Genomic DNA, 19,591 nt, shown 5'->3' with positions numbered 1-19,591 from the left:
TGTGAACAAAGGCCTGTTTAGTGTGATCAGAGGCGGACAGGCGGACAGAGCGATCTCTGGCCTGCTACGCCGTAGTTCAATGACAGTCGTTCCGTGTAACAGGACCCTAAGAGATAAGGGACATCACAGGGCCTCAGCGGCCCCCAACGCTACGTTTACATGGGACAAATGTCTTCTAGATGAGCGCACGATAGGGGGAAATGTCACTGCCAATTGTTCGCGAAACCCTGAGCAGGGAAATTTGAAACTCAGCAAGAAATGCGCGAATAAGCGATGATTTTTATGCTGGTTGAAATTGAACAAGTACAACAAAAATGAATAGTGCACGATGGCTTTTTCGTTAATTTGAATGGATTTTGCGCGACAATCGTAATGTGTACATGGCCTTTTGCTCCTCCTCTTCAACTGTCCCAGTATACCAGTGCTGAATGGGATTTCCTTAAAGTTATGCAGGGTCAATGTATTTATTTTTAAAGCTGCTCAATATAGGCCGCCTGCACATGGGCGAGTCGGACCCCGCATGTGGGATTCCTGACACGGAATTCGACCCGGTGCCCGGCCGGTGATCCTTGTGTACTTCTCCAGCGTCCTCTTTCTGCGCTACGGGTGTGCCGGCCGGCACTCCGTCGTGCTTGCGCAGTAGGCACCAGCGTTAGGCTCACTGCGGAAGTGCCGCGGGGACGGATGGCTTCCATTGATTTGAATGGAAGCTGTCTGTGCATAGCCAGCACAGAAGCGCAGCATGGTACAATTTCTCCCCCGTGAGCAGGAAAATAAAATAAACAAAAAATATCACAAATGGATTTCCACTCATGGAGATTTCCATAGCATGCTATGGGGCAGTATTTGCTGTGGAGTCTGGAGGCAGATGCCCACCGCGGACTCCGCAATGCAAATCTGCCCGTGTGCAGGTGGCCGTACTGTTCAAACCTTCCAAAAGTCACACGCTCCTTCCCTGTAGCTCCTGGTCCCCATTTGTCTTCACTTCCAAGTGCAGGGAGTCAGCATTGACGTCACCAACACCAGGGCCACGTGATCACTGGTCTTCAGATAACCAATTAAAGGGGTTCTGTCATTATTATTGGCGTGTGTAAAGCTGCGCTTGATCAGGCAACCAATGAGCAAATTCTTCTTTGTTGGCTGACCGCATCTTTTGTGCAGCTGAAAAAAAATATTAAATCATCGTTGTCGGCTGTAAATCTTCCTGTGTGACTGGAGAATGTACCGCTGACAGTAATGATTCTCTATGGGGGACGAATGATCACATGAACAACTCTTCATCCCACAAAAAGTCTGAATCATTCTGTATCAAGGCTAGGTAGACAAGAGCCGATCTCATGAATTGGCCCTCGTCTATTGGAGCAAATCTCTGGTTCATCAGGAAAAAAGCACCTTATTACCTTTGTTCTCGTGAGCAGGACCTTGTTTATGTATAATAGGAACCTTTGCATCAACCTTCTCAACCGCAATGACGTCTTCATTACGATTACCAGGAACCTCTGGATGAGCCTTGGCATCAGCAATGGCGTGTTCTTTATGGGTAGCAGGAGCCTCTGGATGAGCCTTGGCCTCAGCAATGGAGCCTTCATTATGGTTACCAGGAACCTCTGGATCAGCCTTGGCCTCAGCAATGGAGCCTTCATTATGGTTACCAGGAACCTCTGGATCAGCCTTGGCCTCAGTAATGGAGTCTTCATTACGGTTACCACGAACCTCTGGATCAGCCTTGGCCTCAGCAATGGAGTCTTCATTACGGTCACAAGGAACCACTGGATTGGCAATGGCATCTTCATCACTACTATCATCATCATCATCTTCCTCAGCGACTAGGACGTCGTAATCTGTGCTGTTAACCTGCGATAAACAGGCTACTATTTCCTTAATGGGTTTCTGTTTCTGGAAAGACAATACAAGGCCTGTAAGTTTCCAGCTATGATCCGGTTATTCATTGAAATCTGCAGCTGACTTAGTATTACTGGGAAGTTTTCTTACTTATTAGGACCTATCAGGTCTGCAAATCATGGATTACAGGTAGCCCACTGAGTGCTCTGTAGTACGCCATTTTGTGGAACTATACCTTCCAGCATGTCCTGACTTACTTCAGGCTGTAAAGACAACCACCAGGCCCCTACTCCACTAACGCCTTTCATCTGCATAACACTTTTCATACTCATAGGATGGCCCGATTGTGTGCCCATGCGGCATAGCTCAACTCCTTCCCCTGGCTCCAGATGTACAGTGATGAAAGTAGCATCTGGAGAAAATAGTCAAGCTATGATGTGTATGGAGAACACTATTAGGCAGCCCTGTAAGTGTGATGATGATGGCTCTACTGCTTATTTAAGGAATTAGTGTTGCCAAGGCCTGGTGGTGGAAGTGCGGGCTCAGCAGTGAGAGGTGGGGCTATTATAAAGGGGAGAGGTCACCATTACTTTCTGGGTGGTTACCGAGAAAGGCATTAGGTGTAGTGACAGAATGGGGAGAGTGTACAGAGATCACTAGTGGATGGAAGAAGTCTTCATGGTGGTCTGGGACTAGAGAGAAGAAAAACAAAAACGGACATCACCAATCAGAGGAAACATCACCAGTGATCACTGGCAGTAACTGCACTGTAATCACTATCAGTGTGTAGAACTGCTATCTACTATTATTTAGAGGTATACTAGCACTGTAATTGGGTCAGTGAGAAGCACGGTTACTAACAGGCACTATTACTGTGAGGGGACATGGTGTAAAAAGGGCATGACCTAATGAGGAAAACATTGCCATGCTGCTAAAAGTTGTCCCTCTTTATGGTTCAAAAATTGAAAGGTATTCATGATGGAGGGGGCAAAAAATACCCCGGAGACTTCCAGGACATCTCAAAACAAACAAATAAAAAAATTAAATACAGTATGCTTAAAATTATAACGTTTTTACAACCACTCAGGACTTCGGGGAACATTGAGCTTGGTTCTGTTAGTGAATCTTATTATTGACCATGGTTCTATTACTATCGGTGTTGGGTCTGTTATCATATCGGTACAAAGCTTGGTCCTAGTACAGTATTTATGAAATTGCATTATTTCTATTAATGTATCTATGCACTACAGCGATGTATTTAAGTTGTGGCGAAATTATGAGACTGTACTTTCCAATAAGTCCAGAGCCCATGGTACCCATAACCAACCCTGAGTGGCGACAAAACCTGCCTCCTGCCCACATCTGGCACTGAAAAAAAACCAAAAAACAACAATCCCTTTTTCCAAAAAAAAAAAAAAAATGGTGGCTACATCAATGCAAAAAAGTGATTAAATATAATCAAGGCTTGAAGATCTAAAAATGAGCAAGTAATATTAGCAGTAGATGTAGTGTGAACCCCATTGTCAATTCTACTGGTAAGCCCTATGCACCCCAGTCTGACATGAACTCCAGGACTGTATACAGCAGCAACTCCATCTGGACGACAAGTCCGTCACTCACCTGGCTGTATATTTTCAACATTTCCAAAATTTTTTCATCCAGGAAGAGTTCTTTAGCTACTGCATAGCTGTTGATCTTTATGGTCCTGAATGTAGTCTGGTGGAGAGACATAAAAGGCACAACATTTAGGAATCAAGTAAGAAAGTCAGTCACAGTTAGTGCTGGGAGCGGGATTCTATGCCTGTCTCTAAGTAAAACCTCCGGCACAACATCACCCCCTAGGAGGTAACAAAGGAAAAACAAACATCTACACAAAATACCCCAAGAGGCTCAATGAACCTGTTGGGAAATTAGTTTTTTTTTTTTAATTTGTTTGTTTCTCTCCACTTAAAAAAAATGATATAACTCTTCTTTGGGTCAGCACAATTATGCTGGTTTGACATCTGGGTTGGAACACACACGCGCACACGCACACACACAGCGCTTTTTCTTCTGTCCAAAAAAGGCCAGCAGGGCAGAAAGCAGGCGGACCCCATTATAGTCAATGTGGTCCGCTCAGCAACGTTCAGTTCCCCCCAGAAACTGACCCGTTCGGCCGCGGGGATTTCCCCTTCCTCTTCCTGAACAGAGCAGGAAAGTGGCATTCCTGCACAGATGTGAACCCGCCCTTACCGTGATAACAAGTTCATAAGAGTTTAGTTGCACTTCGTACTTTTAAAAAATAACATTTAACATTTCTTTAAAAAAATTATGAAACATTTTTTATGCCAATAGAGTTGTGAGGGCCTGTTTTTATTGGTACCATTTTGGGGTTCACATGACTTTTTGATCTCTTTTTTGAGGGGGGGGAAAAAATGAAAATTCTAAGATTTTGCAACACTTTTTTCATTACGAAGTTGACAAGATAAATAATGCATTATTTTAAGAGTTTGGACTTTTGAAGACACTGTGATAACAGATGTGTATTTTGAGGGGGATCTTTTCTTTTAAACACTTAAAAAAAAATAGGATTTTTTTTTTTTAACTTTTACGATTTTATTTTTAATAATTAAAAAAAATGTTTAGAATTTAACTTTTTAGTCTCCATATTGGACTTGAACTAGCGGCTGTTTGATTGCTTATACAATATGCTTTAATATGATGGAGAGTTAAAAATTATTCGTCACTGGCTGTAAAGTTTATTTTAATCAACTTTCAGAAAAGACAAATACATTATTTTTCTACATAATCTACTCAATTTTTCGTATTCCTTCATTAAAAATGTTTCAGGCTGAGCTGAGAGCCACGAATGCATCGCTGTCTTCACCTCTGCAGACCTGAAACTTTGTCCTCTTAGGCCTCCTTCCCACGAACGGATTTCTACCGCGTAATACGCGGCGAAAATCCGCTGCGCAGCCCGCAGCTATTAGGTTCTATTGAACCTAATAGCTCAGGGCACACGGTGCGTAATTCCACCACGGAATTACGCACCGTGAAATCTCCCGTCCTCACCCGCGGCATGCTCTATTTGCCGCGGGTGTACGCGCTGACGGCTTCCATTGCAGTCAATGGAAGCCGTCCGCTCACGCTATCTCCCGCTGTAACACAGCGGAAGATAGTGTGAAAAAACGCTTTCCCGCCTACCGCCGCGCGTCATATGACGCGGCCGGCGTGTCACGTGACACGGCCGGCCGCGTCACGTGACGCGCCGGCGGTGGGGGGGGAAGCGTGATGCGGGCGCGAAGAAGACGGAACCGCTGGTAAGTATAGGGGCTCTGGGGGGCGCCGTGACGGGCTTCGCCGCGTAATATTACGCGGCGGAGCCCGTCACGCTCGTGGGCAGCCGGCCTTAGGGCTTCTTTCAGGGTACCAAACTGTCCGATGGGGCAAGATGAGGACTATAGGGGGGATGCATTAACACCGCAATAAAGTTTTTGGAGAGTATTAACGGTATGGGCAGCAGTGTGCGGACAGACGTGCATTCTCAAGCAACTCCACAACACCCTTGGATAGCAGCAGTGCTCTGCAGTTTGTTCAAACTTGAGGCTTCAGCTCTTCAGTCAGCATGTCGAATGAGCACTTTAATTGATCCTTTTTCCGATAATGTTCAAACTCCTTCGCCATGGATGACATTCCTTAAACTTCTCTATTAATTCAAATTTCAAAAAACTAAAATCACTGCATGCTTCTTATCTTTCGTACAAATCACAAGTGGGGCAGCTATTTTTTTCTTGCACAGTTACAAATTAGCTGACTGCAGAGGTATTATTCCATCTTCCTTAGGCCGACTACAGATGGCCGGGTCGGATCCGGCTGTGAGAATCCTCGCAGCGGGACCCGATCCGAGTGCCTGCAAAGAGCAGCGCAGCACTCACCGGCTCCCGCGGCTCCGGCTCTTGCGGCTCCGGCTCTTTCCTGTGCCAGCTGGCGGGCAGCCGTCGCATGCACAGAGCGGAGCCGGTGGCCGAGGAGTGACACAGAAATGGAGATGGCCGCTTTTTTTTTCTGCACGCGATTTCGCGCAGACAAACCGCGGCCATCTGCCTAGGATTGCGTTTTCTAACGCAATTTTATGGCAGCTTCCACGGGCGGAAATTCTGCGGGAAATCCGGCCGCGGAATTTCCGCCCGTGTGCAGGGTGCCTTATTTGCATAATTACCCAGAGGAGCATGCATGGCCTTATAAGTCTCCTCACTCACTTCCTAGGAGTCTTCACACCCCTTCTGGCTGCTCTTCTTGGGGGAAGATGATGCGTTTTCAGGTCTCTGCAGAGACGTTTGATTGGGTACAAGTCAGGGCTCTGGTTGGGCCACTCCAGGACATTCTCGGAGTTGTCCCTAATCCCCTCCTGTGCTGTCCTGGCTGTGTTCTTAGGGTCATTGTCTTGTTGGAAGGTGTATCTTACGCGCAGTCTGAGGTCCCTCGTGCGATCTATCAGGTTTCAATTAAGAGAATTTCCGTACTTTGCCCTATTCAGCTTTCCATGAACCCTGACCGGTTTCCCTGTCCCAGACGCTAATAACACCCCCACAGCAAGATGCTGCCACTACCAGGCTTCACTGTTGGGATGGTATTGGGCAGGTGATGAATAGCGCCTGGTTTGCTTCATACATATTGCTTAGAATTGAGGCCAAAAAGATCAATCTCAAAGCTTGTTTTTCACAGTCTGAGAGTCCTTCAAATGTTGTTTTTTTGGCAAACGTCAAGTGGCTTTCATGCATCTCTTATGGAGGAAAGGCTTCTTTATGACCACTCTGCCAAAAAGCCCAGATTAGTGGAGGCTGCAGTGATGGTGGTTTCTCCCTTCTTCACACAGGATCTTTGGACCTCATAGTGACCATTGGGTTCTTGGTCACCGCTCTTACGAAGGCCCTTCTTCCTCGATTACTTAGTTTGGAGGGTCAGCAGCTCTAGGAACAGTCCTGGTTGTTTCAAATTACTTCCATGTAAGAATGATAGAGGCCGCTGGGCTCCTGGGAACTTTCAGTGCAGCAGAAATATTTTGAAGCTTTCTTCAGATCTGTGCCTCCATAATCCTGTCTCTGAGCTCTGCAGGACCTTCTTTCTTCCTCATCTCTTGTTTTCGCTCTGATATGCATTGTGGGCTGTAAGACCTTATACAGACATCATGTGTGTGTTTTGAAATTATGCCCAATAAACTAAATTTATTCACAAGTGGAAACTAATCCAGGTGTAGAAACATTTAAAGAAAAACTATCAAAAATTTTAAGTGGCATACCAAAAGGCCTGAATACCTATGTCAATACAAAATGCTAATTTCTTATTTTTTTTCCAGTTTCATAGATTTCTAAAGATCCTGTTTTCACTTTGCATTATGGGGTATTGAGTGCAGAATGATGGGGGGGGGGGGGGGATTAGTTTTTTTTATTTATAAATTTGCACAAGGCCAAAACAAAGCAAAATGAAAAAAATGGAAAGAGTCTAAAGACAGTCCAGACCCTCTGCACATGGTGCTTCGTCCTTCTGAACTGCATTTTACATTTAGAAGGGGTTTTCAGAGAGATTTAAATAAATTACAAGGGGCAGATAAAAGAGAAATAAAGTCATTTATCTTTCCAACAGTCCCCCAAATTCAATGTCACCGGTCCAAATAATCTAGTGACTGCAGCAGTGTTATTCAGCACTCAAAGGACCCCTTGCCTAATCACTAACCCTGAAGCAGTCACATGCATAGATGCCTACTAACACCGGAGATTAGATGTGAGTGATGAACAGCATAGAAGTGTTGGAGGTCAAACTAGTGGGGACTTCATTGACAGCGCTTTTTCTACCTTCTTTCGTTTTTTTTTTTTATTTAAGCTCAGAAAACCCCTTCAATAATTTTGTGCTAAATAAGTATTCATAGTTATAAGTTTTCTCGCTCGTTGCATTGGGGGACACAGCCAAGACCGTGGGACATTCTAGAGCAGTCCCTCCTGAGGTGGGAGCACATGTCCATGGGGTCAGTTAACAGCCGTCTGTAAGACTCGCCGTCCTAGAGAGGCGTCGGATGAGGCAAAAGTATGCACTCGATAGAATCTTGAGAATGTATGCAGCGACGTCCACGTCGCCGCCTTGCATACTTGAGCAGCTGAGGCCCCATTTTGAACTGCCCATGAAGCCCCCACCGCCCTTGCGGAGTGAGCCGTCACCCGGAACGGTGGCGTCTTGTCCTTGGAGCGGTAGGCTTCCACCACGGCCAGACGTATCCAGCGAGAAATGACCACCTTGGAGGCCGCCAGGCCCCGCCTTGGTCCGTCAGGGATTACGAACAAAGAATCAGACCGTCGGAACGACGCTGTCCGTTCTAGGTAAATTCTTAAAGCCCTCACCAAGTCCAACCTGTGAAGAGTCTTCTCTCTTGGGTGAACCGCGGCTGGGCAGAACGACGGCAGCACGATAACCTTGTTTAAATGGAAGTCCGAGACCACCTTGGGCAGGAACGAAGGGATCGGGCGCAAAACTACCTTATCCTGATGGAAGACTGTAAATGGTGGTTTTGCCGATAATGCTGCAATTTCCGACACTCGGCGGATGGAGGTCACAGCAACCAGCAGAGCCACCTTCCAGGAGAGTATCCTTGTCGGAACTTCCCTCAGCGGCTCAAACGGTTGCGACTGCAGTGCATCGAGCACCAGGTTTAAGTCCCAGGGCGGAAGCGGTGAGCGGTACGGTGGAGCGGCATGCGCAACCCCCTGAAGAAAGGTACGCACGGCTGACCAAGCCGATGGCCTTTGAAAGAGTATGGACAGTGCAGATATCTGACCCTTAAGGGAACTCAGACTGAGTCCCATTTCCAGGCCGTCCTGAAGAAACGACAAGAGCCGCGCCAGGGAGAAGCGCATCGGATGGAATCCACGTTGTTCGCACCATAGTAGGAAGTTTTTCCACACCCGGTAGTACACCTTGGCCGAGGATGGCTTCCTGGCCTTAATCATGGTCCTGATGACCGGTTCCGAAAATCCGCGGGCTCTCAAGACCTCGGCCTCAATAGCCACGCCGTCAAACGTAGCATGGCTAAACTGTGGTGGAAGAGGGGTCCCTGTAGGAGCAGGTCCTCTCGCAGAGGAAGCGGCCACGGGGCGTCTGCCAGTAGGTCGACGAGTTCTGCGTACCAGGTCCGACGTGGCCAGTCTGGGGCTATGAGCACTACTGGATGTTCCTCCTTCCTGATTCGCCTGAGGAGCTTGGGGATCAGCGGAAAGGGCGGGAACGCGTATGGAAACTGGAATCCCGTCCACGGAGCTACCAGCGCGTCCACGGCTACTGCCCTGGGGTCTCTTGATCTTGCCACGAAGTTCGGAAGTTTGTGGTTGAACCTGGACGCCATGAGGTCAACATCCGGTCGCCCCCACCGCTTGCAAACCTCATGAAACACCTCGGGGTGTAGCTCCCATTCGCCTGGGTCGACCGTCTCCCTGCTGAGATAATCGGCAATCCAGTTGTCCACCCCCGGGATGTGAACTGCCGACAGTGCGGGAACATACGTTTCGGCCCAAGCCAGGATCTCCGCGTCTTCTTGCATGACCCCTCTGCTGCGGGTGCCGCCCTGATGATTTACGTAGGCGACCGCTGTTGCATTGTCCGTTTGTATCCGGACTGGGAGACCTTTCAGCTGTTGCGAGAAGTGTTGCAGTGACCGGAATATGGCCCGAAGTTCCAGGATGTTGATTGGTAACTGGGCTTCCTGTCGTGTCCAGGTTCCCTGGGCTACCAGGTTCTGTAAGGTTCCTCCCCATCCTGAGAGGCTGGCATCTGTGGTCAGGATCTGCCACCAGTAGGGGATGAAGGATCGGCCCAGATGTATCTGTGGGGAATCCAGCCACCACCGTAGGGCGCGATGCGTCTTTGGCGGAATCCTGATTCTTCGCTCGAGTGATGTCACCGACCTGTCCCATCTCGACAGGATAGTCCACTGCAGGGGCCTGGAGTGGAATTGGGCAAATGGTACTGCCTCGAAGGCCGCTACCATCAGCCCTAGCACCCTCATACAGTAACGGATAGTCACTGTGCGGCGGGCGCGCAAGGAGCGAACCTGCTTCTGAAGTAGGCGCCGCTTCGGAGCTGGAAGCAGCACCCGGTTCCGGATCGTGTTGAAGTGAAGGCCCAGGAACTCCATGCTCTGAGCCGGTGATAGTGACGATTTCTGACGGTTGACGATCCACCCGAACCTGTTCAGCGTGTCCGTCGTAATGCGGAGGCTCTCCATGTTGTCCCTCCATGACGGGGCCTTTATCATTATGTCGTCCAGATATGGAATCGCGACGATTCCCCTGGCATGGAGAAGAGATACCACTGCCGCCAAGATCTTTGTGAACACCCTGGGTGCCGTTGCCAGGCCGAATGGAAGCGCGGTGAATTGGAAATGTTCGGCTTGGACCGTGAACCGGAGGAATCTTTGATGAACCGGTCGGATGGGGATGTGGAGGTAGGCATCCTTTATGTCGATCGATGACAAGTACTCTCCCGGTTCCATGGACGCGATTACTGTTCGAATGGACTCCATGCGAAAGCGACGCACTTTCACATATTGGTTCAACCTCTTCAGGTCTAGGACCGGTCTCACGGATCCGTCCTTCTTCGGTACAACGAATAGGTTTGAATAAAAACCTGTGAATCGTTGGGAACTTGGTACCGGCACTATGACTCCTTGATCTAAAAGAACTTGGACTGCCTGAAGCAATGCAGCGTTCTTCCGTGAGGATCCCGGAATCCTGGAGCTGAAGAAGCGGTCGGGAGGGTATTTGGCGAATTCTATTGTGTAGCCCTCCGTGATGACTTCCTGTACCCAGGCGTCCGATATCTGTGCCAGCCAGACCGCGGCGAATCGGGAAAGCCGTCCCCCCACCCTGTCCACCCTGGGTGGGGGCTGGTTTTCATGCGGATGACTTTGTACGAGGGCCATCCCTCATGGTCTTTGGGGGCTGGGCCTTGGTACGCCATGATGGCCTGGGCTTGAATGATGGTCCTCTCTTCTGGGCCTGGTCCTGGGTACTTCTTTTAGTTTCCGGTGCGCGCGGGCTACTCCGGCGAAAGAAACGGAATTGAAAACTGGAGCGTCGTGGGGGCGGTGGTTGTCTCCGCCGGTTTTGAGGGAGATGCGTGCTCTTGCCCCCCGTGGCTTCTGAGATGATCTCGTCTAGCCTGGCTCCAAACAGTCGTAGTCCTACAAAGGGGATGTTCGTCAGGGATCCCTTGGAGGATGCGTCCGCGTCCCACGACTTCAGCCACAGGATGCGCCGTGTGGCCACCGACGTCGCCGATGCTCGAGCCATAAACCTTGCTGCATCTAAGGAAGCTTCACAGATGAATCTGCCCGCCTGCTCTATTTGGCGAGCGATGTCCGCCATTTCTTCTGGGGCAGACCCGTCTAGTATGCCTCTGCGCAGTTGTTTAGCCCATTCGGCTTTAGCCCATTCGGCGATAGCCCTGCTAACCCAAGTGGAGGCGAAAGTAGGACTAAGAGCAGACCCCACTGCCTCAAAGGCCGATTTAGCTAGCACGTCGATCTTCCTGTCACGTGTATCCCGTAGTGATGAAGCATCCGCCATGGGAAGGGTGGTGTGCTTCGCCAGGCGGGAGACCAGCGGGTCAACTGTAGGCGGCGGCGTCCACCTTTTAGTCAGATTCTCTGAGAATGGATAGAGGACGTCCAGGTGCTTCGGCTTTACGAAGCGTCTGTCCGGGCACTTCCATTCCTTATCCATCACCGCCTCAAAGTCGTCATGGGGTGGGAACGTCTTGGGCAAGCGCTTGGGTCGCCGGAAAGAAAAGGACGGCGCTGGCGCAGAGGAGGGTTGCTCCTGGAGCTGGAAAGTGTCCCGCACCGCCACTATCAGACTGTCTACCGTCTCGGAGAGGCTAGGCAACTGCTCGTCCTCGACGTCGAGGTCCGAGAGGTAGTCTGAGAATTCGGCCTCGGCTTCACTGTTCTCCCTAGAGGGTGGGATAGAAGTCGCCCCGGGAGAGTCGGCACGGTTCGGTGATGCCGGAGATCCCGAGGAGTCCCGAGACCCTGGTCGTCTAATACGCTTCCGTGGTCTAGCACGAGACGAGTCTCTTCTGACGGTGTCATCCTCGCTGCGCACGTCTGGCCCAGGGGGAATCGCGCGGTCCAGCCTATCCAATATTGCGGTAGACGCAAGCGTAAGGTTAGAGACTGCCTGCGCCAGGGAGCGGGCCCACTCAGGTTCTGCTGAGGGTGAGGGCTGCATGGGCGGGGGGCCTGTATTAGGTTGTACGGGCGCCTGCCTAGGAGCGATACAGTCATTACAGTACGGCTCTACCTACCCGCAAGGAAATTTAGTGTTACAGCGAGAGAAAACGTAGCGCGTCGCTCTGGCTGTCCCCTGTCTGGACTCTTGAGTTCTGGAGTCGGACATAGTGCAGCGCGTGGTTTGCGCAACCTGCCTCTGCTGAGAAAAATAAAAAATTGCAGGGGGAATAATGCAGGGGAGATGTGCAGTAGAGCTGCCGCTAGGGCAGAGCCTACCCGGTCCAACAGGGGTTCTGGCTGTCCAGGCTGTGTCCACCCACGCTGCTGTGGCACCACGAGTCCCAGGAGAGAAGATGGCCGCTCTGGGTAGGGAAGCGGGGGCGGGGCTTGTTCTCTTGGCGCGCAGCTCGCTGATTGGGCGAGAGAGCCCGCGCTGATGAAGCTCCGCCCCCGGAGGCATGCCTGTGTAGGCCTGAGCCGGGAGCTGGATTAATCGGCTCCCCCGGATCCACCGCCGGTAGCCTTGCGTGGGAACCCCACAGAGGGTGACAGGGAGCCCCAGGAGTCGCCGCCGGCGTGCCGCGGGCCGCCGATGTGAGAGCGCGACCCACGTGAGGTAAGCGCCGCACCGCCGGTAGTCTCCGCCCCACGTCGTACCGCGGAGTAGTACTGGGGGCCGCTGGAGGCAAGGGCCGTAGCTCCAGTGAGAAGCCGGGCCGCGGCCCGGAGACGGCAAGGCCGCGTCCCGGCGGAACGCAAGGCCGCGGCCCGAGAAGCGCAAGGCCGCGGCCCGAGAAGCGCAAGGCCGCGGCCCGAGAAACGCAAGGCCGCGGCCCGAGAAACGCAAGGCCGCGGGGCAGGCAAGGCCGCGGACCGCGGAGCAGGCAAGGCAGCGGGCCGCGGGGCAGGCAAGGCCGCGGGCCGCGGGGCAGGCAAGGCCGCGGGGCAGGCAAGGCCGCGGGGCAGGCAAGGCCGCGGGCCGCGGGGCAGGCAAGGCCGCGGGGCAGGCAAGGCAGCGGACCGCGGGGCAGACCGGTGATTACTGGGGAGAAGACGCTGCGGGGAGCATGGTGGGGAGCCGTCAGCCTGCCACGGGGCACGGAGGTGGCCTGCTAAGTTAGGAGGAGAGGAGAAGGGGTAGCCAGGGCCGGGATGCACGGGAGGGAAAAAAATAAGAAAAATGCATACTTACCTCCCGATGTGCGAGTGGTGGTAGCCTGGCTCCAGCAGAGCATCCTCCCCGCCATCGCCTTCCTTTTGTGGGGAAGGGATGTTGGACCGTGGATATCGGGGGTCTCTATGGCTGGCGGGTCACACTCAGTTTGGTGGCCGAGTGTGCCTCCTTGTCTTCTGAGGGGACCCGGCAGACAACAGAGGGTTACATATCACCTCTGTTCGCCGCCCTCGGTGGGTTAACGGGGAGAGTCCTGCCTCCCCGTTATGCCCTGGTCATTCCGCGAGGAAAAAAAAATCAAAAAGAAAAAGTAAAAAGTAAAAAAGAGAAGTCCGCAGACAAAGACGTCTGCCTCCTACGACACTAAGCTAAAAACTGATTAGCTTCAGGTCGGCAGGAGGGGGTATAGCCTGCAGGAGGAGTTAACACTTTTTTGTGCTTAGTGTCGCCTCCTAGTGGCAGTAGCTATACCCACGGTCTTGGCTGTGTCCCCCAATGCAACGAGCGAGAAAGAACGTGTTGCTATGGTGAGACGAACAATGGGGGGGGGGGGGGTTACTTTATATTATTTTAATTAAATAAGACCTTTTTTTTAGGTAAAAATATAAGAGGGGGATTTGTGAAAGCCTTATGGCTCTTATTGGGAAAAGGGGTGGGGTCTCACAGCTCAACAGATTTAGGCCAGTTTCACAAGAACAGATTAAGGGTGTATTTATGCACCAGTAATAATGATGAGTGTTCTGCAGTGACCCTGGGTGTACAGACCCAAAGTCAGAGTCTCCTAGATTTCTATGATGCTCCAAGTTCTGGTAAATAAACCTGCCGTCAGGCTGGAAGACTCAACCGTATCAAGGATCCATAAATACGCTTGTGTGGAATTGGCCGTACTAGAATTTGTGGCAGAAATCTGCACAAATCTATGCTAACTTGTGGCAGGTGAAGATTTCAGTTTCCGCTTTAAATGACAGCCAAAGAGGTGCCAAATTTTTCACACGAGGCAAAATTATTGCAGAAATTTCTGGACCGGCACTATCCATCTGAATTGAGCTTGCTGAACTGTGGGCACAAGTTACAGAAACAGCACCATTCAGACACACAGAACCAATGTTCAGCCGCAGAAACGTCTGTGACAACCCTAACACGTGTGAATATACCTCTGTATTCTAGCTGGTCTTTACCTTGCAATTCTCTTTATGGGTGGGTGATGTTATATGCGCCGTCAAAAGTTCCGGGACATCTGGGATGAGAAGCTCACATGCCCGACAGTGTGCAGCCTGGATACGATGCAAGTAATGTTCCTGACCTATTCCTGAAAAAGACCACAAGAACAAGAATGTTGTTAATCATTGTAAAATATTTTTTTCGTTTCGTTCATTAGCGAACACAAAGACCATGGGTATAGCTGCTGCGACTAGCTGGAGGACACTAAGGCAAAAGAGTGTTGGCTCCTCCTACAGCCACCAAGTTAAAACAGTTTGTACACAAGCAGTAGGAGAAGCTCTATAGCATGATATAACCTTTTCCCGGTTCATCCCGTGTCGGACAAAAAGAAGGCAGGATAATTTGCTCATTGAGGTGGAAAGACGATACCACCATGAGTAGGAAGGAACTGGAAGAAGCACTGCCTCCTCCGGGAGAAACATCAGAAAAAGAAAGCTGCAAGAGAGAGCAGCCAGCTCAGATATGGGCCTAAAGTAGCAAGAAGGCTGGATGGAAGGTGCAAGGAGATGTCACCCACCGGCTCAAAGGGCGCCGATTGTAATGCATCTAGAACTAAATTCAAGTTCCATGGGGTGAGCGAATGATGGTAGTGGGGAACAGAGTGAGCTTGATGCCAGTGGATATTGAGAGAGGATTAAGAGAGCAGAAACCTGGCACTTTAAGTAGCTGAGGCTTAGCCCCAAATCTAAACCATCTTGAGGGAAGGAGAGGATGTAGGCTAAGCAAAAATGCATAAGCTGCAGATGATCACACTCACACCAGCCAAAACCCTGTAATGGATATGGGACTATTGGACAAGGAGGGTTTTTGGCCTTGATCATAGTACAAATGAGGAGGTCTGCAAACCCATGAGCCACTAAGGCAGTGGTCTCAAAATCCATGAATCCAAATGCAGAGGCGCTAAATTCGGGTGGCGGACTGGGCCCTGTAAAAGAAGATTACATCTGGGCTGCAGAGGCGAAGTTGGTGACAAGGTCGACGTACCATGCTCGGTGCACCCAGTCCGACATGAAGAGGATTAATGGAAGGCCTTCCAACTTGACCTACTTGAGCAGCCAGGGAACCAATGCAGTCAGCAGGAAGATGTAAGGGAAAGAGAAGTGGTGCCAGAGTATCGCCAATGCATCTGCACCCAAGACTTGGGAATCTTAAGATTGAGATACGAATGCTGGAAACTGGTGGTTGAAACTGGATACCATTAGGTCCACGTCTGGAGTGTACTACCTGGCATAGATGTCCTTGAACACATCATGATGTAGAGAACACTCCCCCAGCACTAACCACTTCCTGCTGAGGAAGTCTATGATCCAAATATCCACTCCTGAGATGTGGACTGCTGAGATAGTGTTGGTACATGTGATTTCATCCACTCTAGGATCTTGGAAGTCTCCAATATGGATGTGGTGCTTCAGGTGCCGCCTTGATTATTTATGTAAGCGAACCCAGGATCTGGGTGAAGTAATTGAGTGAAAAGTGGTTGTCCTTGAGTTCCAGAATGTTGATCAGGTGAGAGGAGATCAAGCCTAACCACCGATCCTGAGGTATCAAGGTGCCGAAGATGCCTCCCCAGCCCTGAACACTGGCATCCATGATCACCAGCTTCCACTGGAAAGGGAGGAATGATCGACCCTATATTAAGTCGGGGGAAGTTAGCCACCAGCAGAAGTAGAAGGATGCATTGATCTAGCGACAATAATCAAGCCAAAGCGAACGAGGGTGTCTAAGACAATGCAGTGACTCTGGATGTTGGCCCTAATAGTTGATCAGGATGTCGTCCAGATAGGGGAATGAAGGAGCGCTACCAAGGAGACAAGGACCTTTGTAAAGAGCAAGGGAACTGTGGCCAACCCAAACTGTAGGGCCACAAGCTGGAAGTGGTCCAAAAGGATTGCAAATCACTGAAAGAGGTTGGGCATAGAGAGGAGGCTTTGCAGATGTACTTCCCGGCTTGGGACAGTTGCTGAGCTATCTCCGCCAAGTCTTTGGAAAGAGCCCTTGGAAGGATGCCGCAGTGTAGTTATCTTGCCCATTTCGACGAAGTTCTGCTAACCCAGGAGAAAGCGAAAACGGTACGAGGGCTGACACTGCAGCTTCAAACCAGGACTTAATGAAGTATTCAAGCCTTCTATTGTGCTGGTCCTAGAAAGAAGCAGCGATGGCCATTGGCAGTGTGATACATTTCACCTGACGAGAGACTGGTGGGTCGACCAAAGGGGCAGATAATTTCTTAACCAAATCTTCTGGGAAGGAAAACATGACGTCAAAGCGTTTAGGCTTAGAAAAACGTTTGTCATGTATGTTTCACTCTTTGGTGAGAACTTCAGCAAATTCCACGTTATGGGAAAAGCTGAGTGTGAATACCTTGGCTACTTGAAAAGAAAAAAAAAAAAAAAACTCTAGACGGAGAGGCGCCTAAATCTTTGATTGGAAGCATTTTCTTCAAAGCCGCGATAAGACTGTCGAACATGGACTATTGCTCCTCGTCGAATAGAAACTTCACCTTCGTAACAGAAATGGTCTTTAGACGGGTCCTCAGAACGCAACTCCAGGGGCGTCAGTGAAGCGGAAGAGTTCAATGAATGCAAGGGAGTTTAAGTCATGGGGAATCTGACCATTGCCTGTTCTGCCAAGGACGCATGCTTAACCTCAGTCATGTAAGGTAGGTCTTGAATGCCCAACCTACCTTACATTTGCTCAATGGGCCTGGAAGCCTTCATGAGGTCCGACACTGCCAAGGCCAGGGATTGCGGCCATTCCGGTTCGGTACCCGAGCAGTGGAAGCCTTTTAAGTGTTGATCACTGCCGGGTCTCAGTGATAGACGGCTTGTGAAGAAGGGCTCTGGCTGACCACACGGAAATTTAGTATTACAGCAGGAGTAAGCAAAATGGGTGGCAATGGCCAGCCCCAAGTTTAGAGCCTCTCCTCTGGGGTCGGCCATGGTAGCTGAACACAATCTGAGCAAGGTGTGGGCTACTATAACTACTGTATCAGCTTATATTCCCGGTCCAAACAGCAAAGAACAAGAGGTCTGCTTCCTATGGACACTAAGCTAAAACTGTGTTACCCTAGTGGTGGCAGGAGGCGTATAGTTGATAGAAGGAATAAACAGAGCCTCTCCTCTGGGGTTGGTCATGGTAGCTGCACACAATCTGAGCAAGGTCTGGGCTACTATAACTACTGTATCCCCTTATATTCCCGATCCAAACAGCAAAGGACCTGCAGAACAGAAGGTCTGCTTCCTATGGACACTAAGCTAAAACTGTGTTAGCCTAGTATTGGCAGGAGGCGTATAGCTGTTAGGAGGAACAAACACGTTTTTCCTTAGTGTCCGCCTCCTGGTGGCACCAGCCATACCCCACAGTCTTTGCTGTGTCCCCCAATGATACGGATAACAAAGAAATACACATAACATTGTGCTTCAGGAAGTTAAAGAGGTTGTCTGAGATGGAGCAATTTTTTCTATTGATGACCTATTCTCAAGCTACGTCATCAATAGACAATCAGCGGTGTTCCCCGCTTGGGATCCGCATTGAACAGCTAACTCTTGATGCTGCTGTCAATATGGTCAGTGCTGGATGCAGATAGTGTTGTAAATGTTGCAGCAGCCCAGTTTGGTTCTGAAGACACAGCTCTGCTGTCTCTAAGGAAGAAGTGCTGTCTTAGTAAAGGGGAAAATCTGCATTTTCAGTATCTTCTTGGAGGGTTACTTTAACAAAAGTGGAATAATAAAAATGCACGGAGAGGTATATATATATATGTATTATATATATGAAAAGGAAAAAAAGTAGTAGCTCAAAGCAGCCAGGCTGCCTGTGCCAAATAAGAGGTTGCTGTGCACTTGTAAAGGGGGTTAGAGGAGTGCCGTGCGCCAATCAGATCTGTTTTTTGCAGGCTGAGCTGATAGGCAGACATCAAAGCTCAGTGCGGTGGAGATGGTTGGGTGTGAGGAGGAAAGATAGCACAGCTGACACTGAGGGATACTCTGCAGCCATAGCTTGCGTATAGGCACTTATGTCCATGGCTCTGTGTATTACGCCAATTACTGAGACATAAATAACCAAATTGAAGAGTAGCGATCCCCCTACTGTGTATCAGAGCGTCAATGGAAATCAAGGAAAGCATCCCAGTTAAGGTGTCAGCTAAGAGTATCCGGTCATACCTTTAAATTTGTCTCTTATGGGCGGCATGTCGCTGTTCTTCTGTTGCATGGACATTTCCTCCTTCACATACAAAAAGTATTCCTAGAAATACAGAAACTGCAGTTAACCACTTCCTTGCCCGGATTGGGAAGCTGCACAGGACATATTCATAGGCTTCTCTCTCACCTGCAGGAAGTCCAGTCTGTGTTGGGGAAAGAAGATAAACAAATGTTTAAGGATATCTTTGTGTTCAGAGGAGTTGAAATGCTCCATGATCTGTTCCTCGTCGGGGGTATGATATTGACATAAGCTACACGAGAACATCTTGCTGGTATCACCTCGCCATCCATAATTGTTCACAACTTCGGGTCTGATTACAAAAAAAAAACAGCAACAGAAGTGTTATACCTGGGGGGAAGGCGATTCTTAGTCAGTGTGCAACTAAACATGGCCCCTATGTATGCATCTTACTGCGCTGCAGGAAGGGTCATCTCTTCGGTCTTCAACTTCTTGGGTGGTTGAGTTGGCCAATCAGCACCTAGGAATGGACACCAGTTTCATGTTAGGAACTTATTAGGTGCAGATAGGTGCTAAATATTTGATCGCTGGGGCTCCTGACTCTGCAATAGCCACCAATCACGAGAACAAAGGTTCTGAGAGTCCCTGTATAAACTGAGCGGCAGTCAAGCCACCCCAATCATTTCTATGGTACTACCAAACATAATGAAATACCTCTTAACTCCAGAGTTAGGTTGGGCTCACTCAAGCAGACCAGATTCCGCATGCAGGAGGCCTGCAGCAGATTCCGGCTGTGAGCCCAGCCGGTGACACTGCGTACCTTCACCTGTAATGCGGATCACCGTGCCAAGCTCGCCGTCGGTCATGTGCAGTACCGTTTTTTTTGAAGGTCTGCATTTCCCGTGCCGTCACTTAGTAATGACAGGGGTGCCCGTGGCCTA

The 19,591-nt window shown here is 49.8% G+C and overlaps 1 protein-coding gene across 14 annotated transcripts in view; it reads right to left on the bottom strand.

Annotated features, from left to right (window-relative positions):
- LOC136612724 (uncharacterized) overlaps positions 1 to 19,591 on the bottom strand; it is a 91,291-nt gene that overhangs the window by 59,797 nt on the left and 11,903 nt on the right. For all 14 annotated transcript variants that reach the window (XM_066593336.1, XM_066593337.1, XM_066593330.1 and 11 more), the window contains 6 exons: positions 19,104 to 19,170; positions 18,819 to 19,002; positions 18,653 to 18,734; positions 14,450 to 14,580; positions 3,463 to 3,558; positions 1,401 to 1,896 (listed from right to left, as the gene is read on the bottom strand). In XM_066593336.1, coding sequence (XP_066449433.1) covers positions 1,401 to 1,896; positions 3,463 to 3,558; positions 14,450 to 14,580; positions 18,653 to 18,734; positions 18,819 to 19,002; positions 19,104 to 19,170 — 1,056 coding nt within the window. The remainder of the gene's footprint in view (positions 1 to 1,400; positions 1,897 to 3,462; positions 3,559 to 14,449; positions 14,581 to 18,652; positions 18,735 to 18,818; positions 19,003 to 19,103; positions 19,171 to 19,591) is intronic.

Source organism: Eleutherodactylus coqui, chromosome 2 (assembly GCF_035609145.1).
Source record: "Eleutherodactylus coqui strain aEleCoq1 chromosome 2, aEleCoq1.hap1, whole genome shotgun sequence".
NCBI lineage: Eukaryota > Metazoa > Chordata > Amphibia > Anura > Eleutherodactylidae > Eleutherodactylus > Eleutherodactylus coqui.
Note: the sequence above shows the minus strand (reverse complement) of the source record. Positions and strands in the feature narration are given on the sequence as shown.